Genomic DNA, 21,554 nt, shown 5'->3' with positions numbered 1-21,554 from the left:
AGGAAGGAAAGGAGAAGAGAAGAGAAAGAGAGAGATGCCAAAGCATAGGGGAAGGGATGGAGACAGAAAAATGGAGAGGGGGTGAAGCTGAAATGAATCATGTGCAAAGGAGAGAAGGGACCCCAGACTTACAGTTTATTGAAGGGACATAGAAAGAGGAAAGATGTCATATGGAAGAGAGAGAGGGTGGATAGTAGATGGAAGGGGCAGAGAGAGTGTGGGCAGTAAATTGAAGTGGTAGAGAGAGGGCAGAAGCTGGGTGGATGGGGCAAAGAGAGGGCAGATGTTGCATGGAAGGGAGAGAGGACAAACGCTGTATAGAAAGAAGAGAGCAAAGAGAAGATGATTAAAGCAGAAACGACAAAAGGTAAAAATATTTTTTTGTTGCTTTACTTAGAATCAAGTAGTATTGTAACTGTATTGATAAAAGTTTATAAATAGGAAATGGAAATAAGGCAATTTTTTGGACTAAACCCCTTTCCTCAGGACAGGATACCATAACAGCAGTATACTGTACTGTTCTGAAGAAAGATTTGGCCTCTGAAAGCTAATTGAAAAATGGATTAGTCCAATAAAATGGTATTTTCTTATTTCTCATTATTTGTTTTATTTTTATTTGTTAATGTGTAAAGTGGTGATTGTTATGTATCAGTTTTTTCAAATTTATATCTACTGTCTTTATATTTTGCACAGTGTTAGGGGACATGTGTCATTGTTTTTGTGGTGTTGTGGTGTTGCATTGTATGCAGAGTCTGGTTTCTTGGCGGTTCAGTTTAACTTTTAACTTGTTTAGTTTAACTTGTCTACATATATCTATTTTGTGATTATTCCATATTGGGCGAGGTTGTATCTCTGTTCTGTGTATATGAAAAGGACATAATTTTCAGTTGGCATTGACTACAGGATCAATTGACTGTGCGGGATCTGGCTTATTTAGTTTTACAATGTATGTGTTGGTGTTCTAGTGCTCACTGCAGTGTTTAAGATGCTGCCTTTTCCTAGGTACACTCTTGTTGTGTGATATGTGCATTGTTACTAAAAATCATATTTTTTATATAGATGGGGGGGGGGTGGTGTCAAAAAAATGATGGGCCCCGGGTGTCACATATGCTAGGTATGCCATGGCATGAAAGTGCTTGAGTGCAGTTTACTGCAGATTGGTGAAATTTCCCTTTGTTTCACAGCTAGTTTGACAGAGTAGTCCTGAAAAATCAATGTCCATTTTTCTTCCCAACAGGTCTCCTTCCTATTTTATGCAGTATAATCTAATGATTGCTGACTTATGAGTGAAATTGAGAAAGTCTGCAAGAACTATTCTCGAGCAGTTAGCTTCCGTTCCTTGCTGCCCAAGTAGATGTGCATGCTCAACTCTGTAAAGACATGTTTTACCAAATCGCAGTAGAGATTCCTGGCATGGCAAATGTGATGAAGCTTTGTGAAAGGGGCCCTAAGTTTCACCAAGTTTTCCTCCAGTTTCAATTCCTCTGTATGCCAGCATTCAAGAACTCATGCAAGCTCACTATCTGGATGGATTCTGGGAACTCTACAAAGTGCAGGTTGCAATGTTGTGACCTATTCTCCAAGTCCTTCAGTTTCTTCATTTGGTTGATAAGTAGGACTTACATTGATCCAGGTTCTGCTAGATCCTTGCAGAATCCAGCTTTAATACCTCCTGTTCAAATTTAGAGATCTCTGTGATAGACTGAATCATAGACCAGAGTCAACCAAATAATTTATCAAATTTTGAATTCAGTACTATATATGGCTTGGATGAAATCAAACATCAGAGTATCACCTACCATCAGTGTGGGGCTTGACAGCATGGCATTAGCTATCACTAGGCCTGTTTTGTTTGTCCTTTTTGAATAATTATGAGGTCATTATCAGGCTCATTTTAGTAGCATACTTGTCCATGCACGGATGGGTTTCAAAATCAACTCAAGGAAAATGGTGTTGATAGCAAACTAGCTGTATGAGCCGTTGTACACTTTCTGTGATTTATGTTTTACCTTACGGTAGAGAAAATGGGGAAAGATTCCTCTCCCCCTACTTCAGCCCATCCCTCAGATTTTCCAGTGAGGGGTCCAATAGATGCCTTTGTGAGCTGCAGACTAGCTGCAGAGAATGTCTCGGTGTAGCTGCTTAGTAAATCGCTAATGCTGGGAGAGATGGTGTCCCCTTAAGTGCTGGAAATATCATTAACCCCTGAGATTTGCAGTAACTTGAAGTAGCCTGGTGGTGTTTCTACTCCATAATCAGTACTTGGTAGAATTGGAGAGGTGCAGTTTGAGCCAAACTTGATGGCATCTAATTTGGTATGGTATGTGGAATGGAGGAAAATATTGAAAGGAAAAGGGATAGAGCTTAAGAAGAGACTATTTTCTCTGAGAATGTGAATTTAATTGGACAATTTCTTTTACTACTTTCTCAGAAACTTATAGTAATTACTCATGAAACTTTGTGGACTACCATTGATAATGTGGTAAAGTATTATCATCATGATTTGAATTTGTTGAAAAACAAGTATCTGGTATTGCTGGAACTGTATCTGAGCAAGCTCTCACTATAGATCAAGGAAAACATTTCGAAGCACTGGAATTGAAGGTGGATAAATGTCATTCATTAGAGGTAGTGCTATTATAAGCAAAGGGCCCCTTTTTTTCAAAGCAGCGGGCGCGATTCTGTAGTGGCAAATGCACCTAATCACATTCACTTCTTATGGGCTTCAGTGTATTTGTTATGGGAGAATTGCTCCTGCGTCTTCTTATAAGGGGCCCAAAATTTTGATTCAGAGGAAATTTGAATAGGTGGAATATTTCTTTATAATGAAAAATCTTGAAGAAAAATTTCCTTGACTAACTGGTATTTTTGATGAAAATATGTTAAAAAATGACCGAGATTTTGGCTATTAATATTGACTCCATTCCTGTTATAACGAGGGTATTTTATGAACCTCTCTCTAGGAAAGGGATTCTGAGGAGCAATATTTGCAACAGAATTGCCTGAAGATAGTTTAAATATTTTAGGATCCACCTAGTTTGTCATCTTCATCAATTCTGGTAGCATCATTTGTATCAGAATCAGTAAGAGAAGATTTTGAAACTCTTCTTTAAATATAGAACACAACAAGCCAATAATCAGATAGTGGCCATCAGCAGTTTTTAAAATGTTGACCAAATCAGCACTGGATATTCAGTGCTGGGTGATGTGTAGGCACCAGCACTGAATATCTGGGGCTAAATGTTCCAGTGTTGACTGCTGGAGTTTTTATGGGTCTTGGCCAACATTCAGCCAAGTCCTGGAATTCTGAGCCTCCTGCCCCCCTATCACAATACTCTGATTCCCCTTCCTCCTTATCCTCAACCATGCAAACCTCTCATCCCTTCTCACCTCACCAACATGCAGGATAGCCTCCCCCCAGGCTTACCTGTAATCTCAGGTGCTCCTGGCCCATGGGTACCTTTCCAAAGCCACTTCTTCTGCCTTTTAGAAGCAGCCTCGCAGTATTTCAGTAGTACCATGCTAGAGTTCTTTTGAAGTGAAGTATTCCCTTTTGTTTTATCCTTTCCCTTTCCCTCATTTTATATATATTTTTTTCTCTATGTATTTTTTTACTACCTCTTGTTCCTCTCCACTGTCATGTTAGTTCTGTATGGTTTTGAAAAACCCCCTCCATTTCTTCCAAGATGCTTAATTGTCATACATGGATACTGTTTTTATTTTTGTTTTAAAATGTTTTTATTGCTTGTAATGTGACAAACAATAGTTCCACCCAAGCTGAATATCAAAAAATATCATAAAGCTACTAAAATGATAATTACATACTCTATCCCCTTACCAGAGACTTTAGTTAGGCAGGTATCTAAAATATACAGAGAAAAGACCTCAGTGTTCCAGGAGAAAAACGCAATTATATAATTGTCATAGGAAACACATCCTTGGTCTAAGAAAAACTTATCTTTAAAGGTGTCTTTCTATCCTCTGGTGTGGGCAAGATCATTGCAGCGCAGTGAATAAAATCATTCGGTGCTGTTTCAATTAATCTGGTATAGCACTGGAAATTATCCGGAAATTCCCGACAGGCCCTGTTTCACGACCATGCTGCATCAGGTGCCTCTATCCTATTACATGTAGGTATCCTATTACATGTAACAGGTATCTTATTACATGTAATAGGATAGAGGCACCTATGGTGCAACATTGTTTAGATATACATAATTCATTTGAAGACATGCGCTGCTGGATCATTGAAAAATTTTTTCCATCAGAAGCGAGAACAGAAATGGATTTTTAAATTACAAACCTGCATTCTGACGGGTTTAAATGCCCGAGTAGAATGGAGAGCCATTTTTTAGTTCTCCCCGTAATGATTGGTTGTTTCCTCTACCTGTGACATGATTGGCTTAATAGAACGGCAGCACGTCTCTTTAAAAGCTGAGCCAGACGCCGGGTCACCATCTTCTTAGAGAAGATCTTTGAAGCAGCGGCTCATTTCATTAACTGTAAGCTTTTATCGGAATGTTGTTTTTGTGCAGTAAGTACTGTGTATATTAACTTGGATTTTCTTTATTTTTTTAGAAATTCCCCTGATGTAGCATGGCTGCGAAACAGGGCCTATCTGGAATTTCTTGATAATTTCTAGTGCTATACCAAATTAATTGAAACAGCACCGAATGATTTTGTTCACTGTGCTGCAGTGATCTTGCCCACACCAGAGGACAGAAAGACACTTTTAAAGATAAGTGCAGGTTCTTTATGTTAAAAATTGCTGGAAATAGGCTCTGGTGAGAATAAGTTAGAACAGAGTTTTTCCTATGACAGGATGTGTTTCCTATGTCAATTATATAATTGCCATAGAAGTTGCCTGAGTTTTTCTCAAGTTTCAAGTTTATTAAAAAGTTTGTTATACCGCTTATACAAATTTCTAGGCGGTGTACAGCAATAATAAAAAGAAGGAAATCTTTAAAAATAACAAAACAAATTAGTATTAATATATTAAAAGCAAGACAGTGTTAAAAAAACAACAACCCCAAAAACCATTGACTGAGACTAAGAGGTTAACTACACACAAATAGGGAAAAGGGAAGAACTACAATATTTAAAATAAAGCACACTTAAGGGCAAAAACAGTGGGTAGGGAGAGAGACTGCCATTAGTTTAGTCCTGAAAAGGACAGTTTTATCCGAAAGCATCCTCAAATAAGAAGGTTTTGAGTTTTGCTTTAAATTGCTTTAGAGAGGATTCCATCCGCAAATGGAGAGGCAATGAGTTCCATAGAGTAGGAGCAGTCACAGCAAAATTATTAGATCTCAAAGTGTTGATCAATTTGAGAGATTGTACAATTAAAAGATTCACCGAGGTCTTTTCTCCGTATATTTTAGATATCTGCTTAACTAAAGTCTCTGGTAAGGGGATAGAGTATATGAATATCGTTTTAGTGGATTTATTGCTTGTAAACCATCTAGATAAACTTTGATAGACCGCATATCAAAGAAATAATAAACTTGGAAACTAGGGTTACCATATGGCTCCAGATAAAAGAGGATGGCTTGAGACATCCAGGTTTTACTTCCATTGAAAGCAATGGAAGTAAAACTCAGATGTCTTAATCCATCCTCTTTTCCTGGAGCTATTTGGTAACCTTACGCGAGACTGAGGTAAGAGGAAAAGTTTTTGAATTGGCAGAGATTTGCAAGGATTTGCAAAAGGATCATGTGAGACTAAAACAATGGGCTTCTAAACAGAATTTTTCATGGATAAGTGCAAAGTGATGCACATAAGGGTTACATGTAATTACAATTATTTTTCCCTATCAGGCTGGAGGCCTTTGTAGCAGCATATTTTGGTTGGCAGACTGGGGGCACAACTTCAGAGAGGTAACACTGGTTTATAGGTTTAACTATCTAGGAATTTGATCTGGATTCCAGTTTGGCAGCAGTACAACCAGGAGGTTGTTAGCACCAAAATCTATTTTCTCCACACTTTTCCTTCCCTGATAAATCAGTCCAGGCCCGTTATAGTTCTTAACTAAGAATTAACTGAATGTCTTAAGCTACAGTTATTGAGAAAAGACAAATAACATCAAAGTAGAAAACTTGTAAAACAGTTACTTGGAGTCTCCTATACAGTATATGGGAAAAATCCTTCCTATCTCCTTCCCTAAAATATCTCATAGAGCTGGAGCCTGAATTCAGATAGGGAGCAGATATTTGGCTTGCAGGGCTTGAGAATCCCAGCCAGTAACACTAAAATACACCCAATTTTGGGTGGGCCCTGACCCACCTGTGGCTACACCTCTGCTCCCACCAAGGTCTCAGTGACATTGGAAATGTAAACAACTGCATATGTTTACAGCTTCTTTTCTCTCCTTCACTTTTAGTGTGTCTGGGTTTGTGGAGTCAGCAGATTTTTGCTGCAATATCAATTGTCCTGAAACCGAAGACTCCAGCAATGGGAGAGGATGTCTTGCTCTTCACTGGTGGTGTCACTGGGAATATTTCATTTTTCATCTGGTACAGAGGGGATAAAATAAATTCTTCTAGTCAGATACTGTTTTATAACTTAGCTACACTTCCTGAGCAAATGTTTCCTCCCTATGAGGGGCGGGTGAGAGGATTTCCAAATGGTTCCATGGAGATCACAGGACTTAATAGAAATGACAGTGGCAGTTACACTGTGCTAATTCAAACAACAACACAACAAGAAGAAGCCACAGTAACTATAACAGTCTATGGTGAGTTTATATTTTATTATTATATCTCCTTCTCCTCTCTGACATATAACCCCATCATTGGTGGTTCTCTTTCTGTTTTACTCTCATTCTGTTCCTCTTTGACTACGATAAACATTACTACTGACAACTGGGAAAGATCCTCCTGAGTAAATTCAGACTTCTTGAAACAGGAAACTATGGGAGTGTCCATGGAAGTCACCTTTTTTACCTGATGAAAAAACAAGTCACAGCATAGCAGCCAGCTCTGTGGGTGCCCGAGCACCCTCAATATTTTCCCCTGCAACAAACTCTATGCGGCAGAGCTACAGGAAAATAGAGGAAGGAAGTGCTTCTGTATCTTAGTTACTGCGCCCGCCTTCCATGCACCTGTTGGCTGGAACCCATCCAATAGACTGCAGGGGTGGAAAGAGTTTCTTATAGCTTACCAGCAGTAGGGTTACCAGATGTCTGGATTTACCTGGACATGTCCTCTTTTTAAGAGGACTGTCCAGGCATCTGGACAGCTTTTCAAAACCTGGCACTTTGTCATGGTTTTGAAAAGCTTCAAGTTTGGGGCTGCATCTGTGCATGTATGGATAGAATACGGTGGTCTCACATGCATGTGATGTCATTGCATCACACCTGTGCAGGCTCAGAGGCACTTTAAAAATGGTCCTGAGCTTGAGGAGAAGAGGTTTGGGGGCAGGGCTGGAGCAGAATGGGGCAAGACTTGGGGAGAACAGGGTGGGACTGGGTGGAACTAGGTGGGCCTGGGAACAGGAGCTGCGTGTCCAGATTTTACAGTTGTAAAATCTGGTTACCCTAACCAGCAGCCAATGGGGAAGGCAAGTGCAGCATTGACTGACAATGAACAGATAGAATAAGATAACTTTATTGATGACAATTTTACCTATGTTGCCACAGTAATACCCATATCTAAGGTAAAAAGAAAGACAGAAGTACTGAGTGAGGAATAAAGGAAACAAGGAAAGGGTAAAGCAGTGGCGTACCAAGGGCGGGGCTGGGGGGTGGTCCGCCCTGGGTGCACATCCCAAGAGGGTGTACAGCCGGTATACTGGTTCCGGAACCTCTCGCCCTACTCTGCTGTGGGACCTTCCTGCACCTCCCGGTGGCTGCTGGTCCACCCCCTCCGACGTCACTTACTTGTTCCTTAGCAGAGCCTACAGCTGTGGGGAGGTGCAGCAAGGTCCCATGATGACTGTGACTGCTGGTTCTGCTCTGGAATAAGTAAGTGCCATCGGAGGGGGTGGTCCGGCAGCCGCAGTCATCGCGGGACCTTGCTGCACCTCCCCACGGCTGCCGTGACATCACATACTTGTTCCGGAGCAGAGTCAGCAGCCGCAGTCATCGCAGGACTTTGCTGCATTGCAGTGGGATGAGGGGAGAGAGAAAGGAGCAGGATACTTGAATGGAAGGGTGGAGGGGGAGAGTAGGGAGCAGGATACTGATATGGAAGGATGGTAGAGGGAGAAAAAGGGGGTAGATGCTGATGGAATTGGTGTGCATGGAAAGGGGAGAGAGAGAGAGACATAAGGGGGAAGTATACTAGATGGAATTGGGTTGAAGGGAAAGAAAGGGGGCACATGCTGATAAAAGTAGGAGGAAGGAATAGACAAGGGGCAGATGCTGATGGAAGAATGGTGGATGGAGAGAGACAGAAAGGGCAGACATTGGATGTTAGTGGGGAGGGTAGAGGGGGAGCCTATGCTGGATGGAAGTGTGGATGGGAGAGATAAGGGAGCAGATGCTGGATGGAAGTCGGGAGGAGAGAGAGAAAGAGGGGAGCAGATGCAGGAAGCAAGTGGAGAGAGGGCAAGATGCTGGATGGAAGGGGTAGAGAAAGAGGGCACATGATGGAAGAAGGGGATAAATAAAAAGAGGGCACATGATGGAGGAAAAGGACTGAGTTAGTGAAATACTGGAGAGGGTGAGGGAAATAGGTGGCAAGCTGTAGGTAGACAGTGAAAAGGGAAATTGATGACAGGGTAGTAAGAACTTAATCTAGACAAATGCAGAAAATAAATTGAGAAGGAAGATGAGGGAAGAAAGAGAAGGGAGAGGAGAGAGTGAAATGCTAGACCATTGGGGTGTGGGAGAGGGAAGGAGAGAAGAGAGATGCCAAACCATTGGAGGAGGGGAGGGAAGGGAAGAAAGATGGAAGGGGGAGGCATACAGTTTTTGGAAGGGGCATAGAAGGAGAGAAGATGCTATATAGAAGGGGCAGAGAGAGGGCAGACAGTGGATGGAAAGAAGAGAGTGACAAGAAGATGAGGAAAGCAGAAACCAGAGAAGACAAAGGTAGAAAAAAAATTTCTATTTATTTTTTTGATATAAGATAAAGTAATATTGTAGCTGTGTTGATAAAAATTTATAAATAGAAAATACATTTTTTTTTTTTTTTACTAATTCAGAGACCAAACCCTCTTTTTCAGGTCAGAACAGGATACTGTAACAGCAGTATACTTTACTGACTTGAGAAAAGAGGTTTGGCCTCTGAATGTTAATTGAAAAATGTATTAGTCTAATAAAATGAAATTATCTTATTTTCTATTTTTGTTTTATCCTCCCCCCCCTTTGGTCCCCTTTTGTGAAGCTGCATTAGGCTTTTCTATCACCAGCCGTGACGATATTAGCGGCGATACTCGTAGTAATTCTTTGAGCGCCAGAGCTTTTACCACTACAGCATGCAATAACCCCCCCCCTAACAGAGCTTCATAAAAAGGAGGGTGGGGCATTATTTCTTAATTTCTAAAGTGATGATCTCTTAGAGAGAGGAAGAGATAATGGTTACTGCGGATGGGCAGATGGGCCATTTGGCTTTTATCTGGCATTATGTTTCTATTTCTCTGTTTTTTCTAATTTACATCTGCCATCTTTATATTTTGCACAATATTAGGTGACATGCATCACTGTTTCTGTGGTGTTGCATTGTATGCAGAGTCCAGCTTCTTGGTGGTTCAGTTTAACCTTTGTCTACGTATTTCTATTTTATCCTTTCTTTCAGAAAACCATAGAGCGTTTTTTTAGTGCCGGCCATGATAGTAACAGCTCCGATGCTCAGAATTTTATGAGCATCTGAGCTGTTACCGCTGTGGCTAAAAATTGCACTACAGTTTTGTGATTGCATATTCCATACTAGGCGAAGGTGTTTTCTATGTTCTGTGTGCATGCAAGACATGCTTCTCTGTTAGCATTGACTGTGCAGGCTTAATCTGTACTAGTCTGGCTTGTTTAGTTTTTCAATGGGTGTTTTGATGTTCTGCTGCTCACTGCTGCCTTTTCCTAGGTGCACTCTTGTTGTGTGACGTGTGGATTGGTACTAAAAATCATGTTTTTCATACAGATGGGAGGGAGGTCAAAAAATAATGGGCCCCGGGTATCACATATGCTAGGTACGCTACTGGGGTGAAGGGAATGGGGGTCACTGGTTAGAATAATGAATGTTGCTCTGAAATACTGTAAGAGTCAGAAAGGAAATGTACGTAAAAAGGAAGAAAGCCTGTTGGTGTTATGGGAACAAAGATTCATCCCTGTTTTTGCATCGTCCCCGCAGTGAAGTACCTTTTTCATCCTCGGCTTCTCACTGTCCCCTCAGTCTTTCATCCCCGTAACTTCCCACTCAAAGCAGAAGTATGATTTTATGCAATTTTATGGGCTTAAGACATTGCAAAACACATTATGAGACAAATTCTATAAACAGCATCCCAATTGTAGGCGGTGGTAGGCATCCTACTGCTGTCTAACTAGCCAATTGGGATGCATGTAAAAAAAAATCATCCCGAGGCATTGGGAGGTGCCAAAGGCCCCGATTGGCTCAAAATGGCTCAAAATTCCATAGTCTGAAAATTGTTTTAAAATTGTTTCTCTTTGGCAGCTCTGAAATGCAGAGACCTATGATTGAGTCTTGGATTGAAAGGGGAACAGAGAGTTACACAATCTTCCTTTATTTACAAAAAATAAAGCGTTCATTCCCTTGTTACATCTTATAGGAGATAGTGGTGTGGGACTAAGTGGGCTCATTATGCTGTATGGTTTCAAAGAAGTAGCATGGTCGTAGCAGGAAGAGGTTACAGGAGAGATGGGGGAAGTCTAGAAGGGGATAAGGAGTTCTTGGATTGGATTTCTTCTTGGTTCAGTACCATTCTCATTCCTAGAACAACTCCCATTCCTAGAACAGCTTTGCTAAAGGCTAGCTTTTGGTTCTAAGACCTGTGTGGTTGTGCAGAGCACCACGAATGAGGGAGTACTGCTATAGAGATGTGTGCCACCCCATATCCTTCCAAAAATGTGGACCAGGGCATGAGGAGAGTGAGGGGATAATGGTGCTATGAAGGAAATGGATATTGTGCTGGAGTCACCGCTAATAAAGGAGGGGGCATTGTGCCAAAGTTGTTACCACCAAAAGAGGTACAAATTTCCATTATAGGCAGAAGGCACTAGAGTTAGCGCTAACTCAGCTCCCTAAGCCAACCACTTACTCTGTAACCATTAGAGCTTTAGTAGGTGAACTGGCACACATTGTCAGGACCGAAGCATGGGCTATGTGAGTGGTGCAGCTGCACAGGGCAAAATTATCTAGGAGTGCAATTCAGGGCTGGTGTTGGAAGTATAACAGGGCAACTGCTCTGGGGGACATCTCGTGAGCTGGCACGCCTTCCCCTTATCTGATCAAATTGGTTAAATGAGCAATTGTAAGAGTTTGTTTAAGAGAACCGCTTTTAAGAAGTGACCCCCTCCCCTACTTGTTTCTCTCCCCTCCCTTCTTACTGCCTTGTAATTTTGAATCTTCAGCTTCCCCAGTACCTTTTGTATCAGTTTTGTTCACATCTCTGTCCTCGTTCTGTCACTATATTGCCCCATTTTACTTTTTTATTTTAAAAAAATCTCCAATTTTAGCAATTATAAACCATCCAGATATTTGTTTGATGGTCGGTATATCAAACTGTAAATAAACTTGGATGTATGTTGAATAAGTTGTAATTTTTTCTTGATGTTTTTACTTCTTTTTTTATATTGTTTTTATTTCTTTTATGTAAACTTCTATGAACTTTGAGGTATCTGCAGCATACAAATAAAAATTGTATTGTATTGTGCCAGCCCAATGTTGTCCTTATCTTCTCAGTCTTGCTGACAAACTGGCTATGGTAGTGGTTCTCAAGTACTGCCTGTGGCTTCCTCCATGCTTTCCTTCTGCTGCGGTCTGCCCAAGCACACACTACTTTCATGCTCAAATTGCAGATCCATATTTGATGTTTCCATGTCTTCTGGGAGCCCCATGATTTGAATCTATGTTGTTTCACATTCTGTTGTTTTGATCCCCATGATCTTGTTCCAGGCTTTAAATTCTCTTAATATTGTGTCATAGCTTTTGCCTGCACCACCATTTGCTTCTCCAAAACCTCCATTCACTGCAACATCACACTTATCTGCTGGTCCACGTCACACTGGTCCACACCACACTTTCCTGCTGTTCCACTGTCCTGTTAGTCCACATCACTTCTTTCAAGGTTAGCAATGTTTCTTTATTCTCATTGAGCACTTCATTTGTAGCAGATCTCCCATAGCTTCCTTTCTGTATCTTTTTCAGGCTGTATCTTATGTGGTGGTGGTGTTAATGTTTGGTCCTCTTGAAACCCTTCTGTGAGGGAGTAACAAAATCTAGCTTTTGTTGGCTTCAATTATTCATACTCTTCATCATAACAACCTATCAAAAACTGCAATCAGTTCATACATTTTACAGTTGGGGGAAACTTTACATCCAGATAAGCAGGAGCTCTGGAACTATGTAGTCATCTTAAATCCTGCTCAGCTGTGCCCCCACCCATTAGATTTCTAATTACAGACAAATTGGGGTAGCTCTTATGGAGCCAAATTTTCAAAATGATTGTGGATACTACATGAAATGCAAATTACCCTTCACTTAGCCTGTGCAGTTTACCCAATCTTGGGGTGCTCAACTATCCACTATATCAACAGAGAAGTACTGTACCTATGCATGTCACCTATCTTAAGAGTAGAAAAATACATATATACATTGTGATTTTTATAGCCCACAACTTCCCACAACCAAGGAAGTACAATAATTTCATCTGTATGAAGCAGATATCTACAATCTTAGCTGAATTCATATCTCCTTGGAAAATAAAGCATCATGAAAATTCTCATACAAATTCCCAAATATTGTTCCTAATAGGACCTAATAGCTGGTGCAGAATATAAATAATGTAATAAATAAACAATCATAAAATTTCTAGGTGGATAATACGGTAGATACTTCTGAAACAGGAAAGTCTTTATAGCCCTCCTAAAGATATTATATATTTAGTTAACTAACATTCTTATTGAAGATGTTAATTAGTTAATACCAACATTTTATTTACTTATTTACATTTCACAGAAATCCTTTTGGACTGCTATCATGCTGATTATTTCCCTATGATATAGAGCTTAGAATACCTACTACAACTGGATATAGCTGGGTCGATATGCAAAAGCACATATATGGTTGGCAGAAGGTGCTAACTGCAAAAATAAATAAATAAAATAGTTTTGTTTAAATTTTACTTCTGGCAGAAATCAAAACTTCTGGCCATTCAAATTGCACCACAGCCAGAATTTATGCTTAGGACTTGAGGCAGGATAGTGGTGGAAGAAAAAGTTACTTAAGAGAGTGGTGAAATTCTGCCACTCTTCAAATAACTTAATTCATAAATGCAGATGTACAAATAGCGGATATAATTTTATGCATAAGCTGTGCATATACATTTACAGCTGCTGAAAACTGTATAATTTTATATAGGTATAAAGTTATGCAGTTGGCCCACTGCTGAAAATTAACCTCACCCTATTAGCACAGGACTCTGTTAGGTGTGACCTCAGAGTGCAGTGTACATGGTAAAAGTGAGGTAAAATGGCCTCTTCTGTATATGGAGTACTATACATAGTGCAGTCTATATGGATAACTGAGATACCATCCAGGCAATTTTCAGCCAGTACCGGGCAGCGTTCTGTTCGCCCAACACCAGCGCTCAACCTGGATATTCAATGCTGGGCAATTTCTAGCAATTGGCATTGAATATGTGTTTTTTGCAAGCTCTAACTTAACTGACTAAGTGAATATTCAACATTGGATATTTAAGTTAAGAGGGCAAAAACAGGACTGCTATTTATTTGGTTCAATTTGCCTACTACACTTAGCCGGCTAGTACTGAATTTTTGTGGCTAGCCGGCTAAGTTGCATGACATAACTGGCTAGTGGGTAGCTGCTAAACATGAATATTCAGCAGATATAACCAGCTATATCCCACTAAATATTAGCAGTTATCCAGCTAATACCATCTAACCAGCCAGGAGCCATTCCTGGTCAGTTAAATAGCACTAAATATTGGAGGAAGGGGTGTCATATTTCCTACTATATATAAAGTCATTGTATATGGATAAATGGGAGGTAATACCTAGCCCTGCTGTACATGTTGTCTATGATCACACAGTAAGAGCAACAACAGGAAGAACAAACTCTCCACAGTAGAAACAATACAACAGAAACAACAGAGTTCGACCAATGTGTATTGATGTTGTTTATTTCAAAACTTGACAGGGGCTGTGTTTCAGCCGAAAGACCTGCCTCAGGGGTTCTGAACAGTAATAAATAAATAATTCAATACATACCAAAAAATCATGTGCTGCTGAGGTAATGATTCCTCTAACTAAGCTTCAATTAAGAGACCATATAACCACTAACTAGTATCTGGAAAAATTCCCTTTCTCTTCTTAGCTGTCCTTCCCCCCTCAAATCTAGAAATTCTATCAGAGCCACAGTAGAAAGAACCAACACGAGTCTCCAGTAAAAGGCAGGACCTCAGAACATGGACGGTTACTTTGGAACAAAGGGCTGAGACATGATTAGATGGTGATAAGTCCAGGAGGATGGGGTGCCCAGGCCCTCCTGCTCGCAGGCCCACCACTCAAAAATGGTGGGCCTTCCCTTTCCTGGTGCATCCTGAGAAGCAGGGGGAGGGGCCTAAGGCCTTGTGAGGGGGTCAGGGATTCTCCCTCATGAATGATACCTGTTATACCTTTGGACAGCTGGGGGAGCTAGCCCAAGAGAAATTGGACTTCAGGTCCCAGAAGGCATCGAGCCTCTGCAGCTTAGTGCTGAGGCACATTGGGAGAATGATGCAGGCCAGCTGAAGCAAAGGGGTGGGACTCAGCTAGAAAGAAGGATATCTGTTCAGTGTGGGATTCATTCATCCAGAGGTCCTCGTGGGAGAGAAGCCCTAGAGAGAGAAAGGGCTCAGGGAAAAAACCTCCAGAGACTGCGAGAGAGAGTCTGTCTCGATGAGAGCCTGCTGTATGTATTGGAGGTTTGGACAATAAAGGTGTTGGCTAAGGTAAGCCAATTACTATTTGGTTGAGGCTGTGTAATGAAGAGCCTTACACTGCTGAGAAAGGAACATCTGGTGAAGGCTGGAAGCTGATTAACTGACTAGAACTGAGGGTTGCTGAATTGAATGTGAAATAATACTGCCTAGAGAACAAACTGTTACACTGGACTAAGAAATAAAATTTAAAGGTATAGAGTTTTGCTTTCCCTGAGCCTGTGGGGCAACAAGCTCAGGCACATGAATAAATAAAAATATTTCATTATACCTTCCAACAGTGTCTACATTGTGTATATATGTGCGAGTACAGAAAACCTGGCTAAGAACCCTACATGTGCTGGTAATGTGACAGGAGATGACCGCTCGGCACGTTCACAGTCCTGATTGGCTCAGATGCCTATGGCTCCTCCCAGGTCAGAAGTGATTGCTATTTTTTGTGCATAGCAAAGAGATGTTAGAGCATCGATTGATCACCTAGTTTGCATATTAACAACCTTATTTGCATAGCTGAGTCAAAGAATGAGTGATCGCACAGAAAAACCAAGAAGAGGAGAGCGGAAAGGACTACAGGGTGAAACTGAAAGAAGCCAAGAGAGAGATACGTCTGGCGAAAGCACAGGCGGAAGAACAAATGGCTAAAAATGTAAAAAAGGGAGACAAAAATGTTTTCAGATATATTAGTGAAAGGAGGAAGATGAAAAATGGAATTGCTAGGCTAAAAGATGCTGGGAACCAATATGTGGAAAGTGATGAGGAGAAAGCAAATGTGCTAAACAAATACTTCTGTTCTGTGCTCATAGAAGAAAATCCTGGAGAAGGACCGAGATTGTCTAGCAAAGTTACACGAGAAAATGGAGTAGATTCTGCGCCGTTCACGGAGGAGGGTGTTTATGAGCAACTTGAAAAACTGAAGGTGGACAAAGCGATGGGACCAGACGGGATCCATCCCAGGATACTAAGGGAGCTCAGAGAGGTTCTGGCGAGTCCTATTAAAGACTTGTTCAACAAATCTCTGGAGACGGGAGTGATTCCTGGGAATTGGAGGAGAGCGGATGTGGTCCCTATTCATAAAAGTGGTCACAGGGATGAAGCAGGAAACTACAGGCCGGTGAGCCTCACTTCAGTTGTTGGAAAAATAATGGAAGTGTTGCTGAAAGAAAGGATAGTGTACTTCCTTGAATCTAATGGGTTACAGGATCCTAGGCAACATGGCTTTACAAAAGGTAAATCGTGCCAAACGAACCTGATTGAATTTTTTGATTGGGTGACCAGAGAGCTGGATCGAGGACATATGCTAGATGTAATTTACTTGGATTTCAGCAAAGCCTTTGATTCAGTTCCTCATAGGAGGCTGTTGAATAAACTTGAAGGGCTGAAGTTAGGACCCAAAGTGATGAACTGGGTCAGAAACTGGCTGTCGGACAGATGCCAGAGGGTGGTGGTTAATGGAAGTCGCTCGAAGGAAGGAAAGGTGAGTAGTGGAGTCCCTCAGGGATCAGTGCTGGGACCAATCCTGTTCAATATGTTTGTGAGTGATATTGCTGAAGGGATAGAAGGAAAAGTGTGCCTTTTTGCAGATGATACCAAGATTTGTAACAGAATAGACAATGAAGAGGGAGTGGAAAATATGAAAAAGGATCTGTAAAAGTTAGTGGAATGGTCTAATGCCTGGCAACTAAAATTCAATGCAAAGAAATGCAGAGTAATGCATTTGGGGATTAATAATAGGAAGGAACCGTATATGCTGGGACGAGAAAAGCTGATATGCACGGACAGGGAGAGGGACCTTGGGGTGATAATGTCTGAAGATCTAAAGGTGAAAAAACAGTGTGACAAGGCAGTGGCTGCTGCCAGAAGGATGCTGGGCTGTATAAAGAGAGGCGTAGTCAGTAGAAGGAAGAAGGTGTTGATGCCCCTGTACAGGTCATTGGTAAGGCCCCACTTGGAGTATTGTGTTCAATTTTGGAGACCGTATCTGGCGAAGGACGTAAGAAGACTTGAGGCGGTCCAGAGGAGGGCGACGAAAATGATAGGAGGCTTGCGCCAGAAGACGTATGATGAGAGACTGGAAGCCCTGAATATGTATACCCTAGAGGAAAGGAGAGACAGGGGAGATATGATTCAGACATTCAAATACTTGAAGGGTATTAACGTAGAACAAAATCTTTTTCAGAGAAAGGAAAATGGTAAAACCAGAGGACATAATTTGAGGTTGAGGGGTGGTAGATTCAAAGGCAATGTTAGGAAATTCGACTTTACGGAGAGGGTAGTGGATGCCTGGAATGTGCTCCCGAGAGAGGTGGTGGAGAGTAAAACTGTGACTGAGTTCAAAGAAGCGTGGGATGAACACAAAGGATCTAGAATCAGAAAATAAGATTAAATATTGAACTAAGGCCAGTACTGGGCAGACTTACACAGTCTGTGTCTGTATATGGCCGTTTGGTGGAGGATAGAAACATAGAAACATAGTGGCAGAAAAGGGCTATAGCCCACCAAGTCTGCCCATTCCAAGTATTCGCTCCCGAATTTACTCCCTTAAAGATCCCACGTGAGCATCCCATTTACTCATAAAATCCGTCACGCTGCAGGCCTCAACCACCTGCAGTGGGAGTCTGTTCCACTGATCCACCACTCTTTCGGTGAAGAAGTACTTTCTGGAGTCTCCATGAAACTTCCCTCCCCTGATTTTCAGCGGATGCCCTCTGGTGGTCGAGGGTCCCATGAGACAGAAGATATCATCTTCCGACTCAATGCGACCCGTGATGTACTTAAACGTTTCAATCATGTCTCCCCTCTCTCTTCGTTCCTCAAGTGAGTACAGCCGCAACTTCTTTAGTCTTTCTTCATACGTTAGATCCTTTAGCCCCGAGACCATCCTGGTGGCCATTCGCTGAACCGACTCGATCCTCAGCATGTCCTTACGGTAGTGTGGTCTCCAGAATTGAACACAGTACTCCAAGTGAGGCCTCACCATGGATCTGTACAACATAATGACTTCAGGTCTCCTGCTGAAAAAACCTCTACGGATATAACCCATCATTTGTCTTGCCCTGGAGGAAGCCTTCTCCACTTGATTGGCAGCCTTCATGTCCTCACTAATGATCACTCCTAGATCACGTTCTGCCTTGGTCCTAGCCAAGGTCTCACCATTTAGTGCATAAGTTCTGCGCGGGTTTCTCTTACCCAGGTGCATTACCTTGCATTTTTTAGAATTGAAGCCTAGCTGCCAAGTCGTTGACCATCGTTCTAGCAGCAGTAAGTCCTGTGTCATATTGTCAGGTAATAAGCTGTTGCCTACTATGTTGCAAATTTTGGTGTCATCGGCGAACAGTAATACCTTTCCCCTAAGCCCTTGCGTCATATCTCTTATGAATAAATTGAATAGAATCGGGGCGAAGACTGAGCCCTGCGGCACTCCACTGAGCACGTCCGACGCTTCTGATGGGGTACCGTTCACCACCACCCTTTGTAGTCTACCGCTCAGCCAGTCCCCAACCCATGTAGTTAGAGTGTCTCCCAAACCCATCGATTTCAGCTTGTTCAATAACCTTCGGTGTGGGACGCTATCAAATGCTTTACTGAAGTCCAAATATACCACGTCCAGTGACTCCCCGGCATCCAGTTGTCTAGTAACCCAGTCAAAAAAGCTAATAAGATTGGATTGGCAGGATCTACCCTGGGTGAACCCGTGTTGGTGGGGATCACGTAGGTTTTCCTCATCTAGGATTGTGTCAAGATTCCGTTTGATCAGTGTTTCCAAGAGTTTACACACTATAGACGTGAGACTCACTGGCCTGTAGTTTGCTGTCTCTGTCTTGCTGCCCTTTTTGTGGAGTGGGATTACGTTGGCGGTTTTCCAGTCCAAGGGGACTCTTCCTGTGCGTAAGGAAAAATTGAAAAGCACAGATAATGGTTCCGCCAGGACTTCACATAACTCCCTGAGCACCCTGGGGTGTATGTTGGATGGGCTGGGGAGGACTTCAATGGCTGGGAGGGTGTAGATGGGCTAGAGTAAGTCTTAACAGAGATTTCAGTAGTTGGAACCCAAGCACAGTACAGGGTAAAGCTTTGGATTCTTGCCCAGAAATAGCAAAGAAGAAAAAATTAAAAAATTTAAATTGAATCAGGTTGGGCAGACTGGATGGACCATTCGAGTCTTTATCTGCCGTCATCTACCATACTATGTTACTATGTATGTTACTATGAACAGAGACTTTAGTGCATCTAGCCCCCTAGTCCATTGACTGTGTCAGCAACTCCAGCATCTGCCAGAACAATATTATTTGAAAAGCAAACCTAAAAAGTTTAAAATCTCCATCTACAGTATTTGTATCTACCACACTTCACATTCGGAGGCCTGGTATCTGGATATGCTATATTACATGAGCCTTCTTTCTTATTTTCTTGACAGGCAGAATCTCAAATGTTTCCATCACCAGTAATTCCACCTCTGCATACCTGTGGGCAGATAAGGACTCCGTCCGCCTGACATGCACAGCCCTGGGGGATGAGCCTAGATTCTCCTGGAGCAAAAACGGGACCTTCCTACCACAAGATCCACGCTACCATATCTCTGCAAACAATGAGTCCCTGACTATCAGCCCTGTAATTCAGAGTGATGCTACTGTCTTTACCTGTACAGCCTTCAACAGTGTGAGCCAGCGCAGCAGTTTCTTGACCCTCAACATCTACAGTAAGTATCTGAGACATAGAAGGTGAAATTAAATGGATTTGCTCAATATAGCATCAACAGTTATACAGCTCAGAAGAAGGGTCAGAAACAATGAGAAAAAGGTCTACATGTAAATTTGTCATTGTTATTATAAATCTTTAACTTTAACATTACTGCTGACAATATACCATTGCCAACTAGAGAATGAAACGGGGAAAAAAATTTATCACCGTTTCCGCCCTGTCCCCATGAGCTCAGTCCCCATCCCTGCCCCATCCACGTGAGCTCGGTCCCCATCCCTGCCCCATCCCCGTGAGCTCAGTTCCCGTCCCTGCCCCATCCCCGTGAGCTCAGCCCCCGTCCCCACCTTGCAAACTGTCAGATCCCATCCGCACAAGCCTCGAATAGTTATGATTTTATACTGAACTTATTTTATTAAAGTATAAAAAGAGACAATATTCTGTATAATTGTCACTTTATAACACAAATAATATAGAACAAGGATCAACAAAACCCTGTCTCCCCTCCCTTTCACAAATATCCCCTCCACTATTGTGAAAAATGAACAAACCAAATTACTACAGAATGCTACATAGAAAAATCAAGCTAACAGAATACTTCAGTCATACATGGCAGGAATAGTGTTAGGGGAGAGCAACTAGGGCAACTGCCTCCTGGTCAGAGAGAGAGCCCTAAGCCAGCTGGAAGCTAAAGAAGCATAGCCTGGGTTTTGCAGTCCCGAGTTATGTCTAATACCAACTCTAGCAGGATACATATTTCAAATCTGAAATATTCTAATCAAAAAATATAAAATAAATGTATCTGTTTCTACCTTTTGTTGTCTGGTAATTTTATTCTTCAAATCACATTGGTTCTCAGGCTTTGGTTTCTTCTTTCTTCATCATGGCATTGCTGGCTCCTGAAGGTAAAATAGGCACAAGAGGAGCTGGGGAGGAGATGCCGAGTCTGACAAAGGCACAATTTTTTTTACCACATGAGCAAGATTTTTCACCACTCCCACGGGGTGGTAAAAGGTCTTGTCCCCGTTCCTACGGTAAACCAGTTGCAAATGTCTCCATTCCTGCGGATTTACTGCGTGACCACGGTTTACTGCGGTAAACGGTCCCCGTGTCATTCTCTATTGCCAACAACACCCTCCGTACATTTACAACAGACTGATGGCCCCTAACAAATCCGGTCTGCTCTGGATCCACCAGATCTAGGAGAGCTGTTGCGAGCTTGGATGCTAAAACACTGGAAAAAAAGCTCAAGGTCCACATTTAAGAGAGAAATGGATCTTTAGGAAGAAATTAGCTCAGCAGGAAGTCCCGGCTTGGGCAACAAACTAATGAGAACCAAGTTTTCATGTTGCGGGAAGGCACCCATTTCTAAAACATCAGCATAATGTGCCAAAAGAGGGCCCACAACAGTCAGCTGAAGGATCTTATAAAACTCTCCAGAAAATCTGTTGGGTCTCGGTGCAGAATGCAATTTCAAATTAGTAATAGCATATAGGAGTTCACTTCCAGTAAAAGGTTGATTCAAAGCAGAAACAACCTCAGGGGATAATTTAAGGAGACCACTGCGTTCTAGATAGGATTGACTATCTGCATCTTCCTGAGAGCCCTATACAGAATTCAAAGAATGGAAAAAATTTATGAAGAGTTGTGCCATATCCTCTGGTTTATTAATGAGACCCCCTTGTGATGTATGTAAAGCAGCGGGTCCCCCCCACTACCTCTAACACCCAAGCTAACAGATGACCTGC

At 41.9% G+C, this 21,554-nt stretch overlaps 1 protein-coding gene across 4 annotated transcripts in view; it reads left to right on the top strand.

Moving 5' to 3' along the window:
- Positions 1-21,554, top strand: part of LOC117368802 (carcinoembryonic antigen-related cell adhesion molecule 21-like) — a 62,359-nt gene that overhangs the window by 16,524 nt on the left and 24,281 nt on the right. For all 4 annotated transcript variants that reach the window (XR_004541030.1, XM_033962507.1, XM_033962505.1 and 1 more), the window contains exons 2-3: positions 6,380-6,733; positions 19,526-19,807. Coding sequence is in view for 3 of the 4 variants with exons in the window: in XM_033962505.1 (XP_033818396.1) it covers positions 6,380-6,733; positions 19,526-19,807 (636 nt within the window). In the remaining variant the exon portion in view is untranslated. The remainder of the gene's footprint in view (positions 1-6,379; positions 6,734-19,525; positions 19,808-21,554) is intronic.

Source organism: Geotrypetes seraphini, chromosome 11 (genome assembly GCF_902459505.1).
Source record: "Geotrypetes seraphini chromosome 11, aGeoSer1.1, whole genome shotgun sequence".
Taxonomy (NCBI): domain Eukaryota; kingdom Metazoa; phylum Chordata; class Amphibia; order Gymnophiona; family Dermophiidae; genus Geotrypetes; species Geotrypetes seraphini.
The sequence above is the reverse complement of the archived record's forward strand: the minus strand, read 5'-3'. Positions and strand labels throughout refer to the sequence as shown.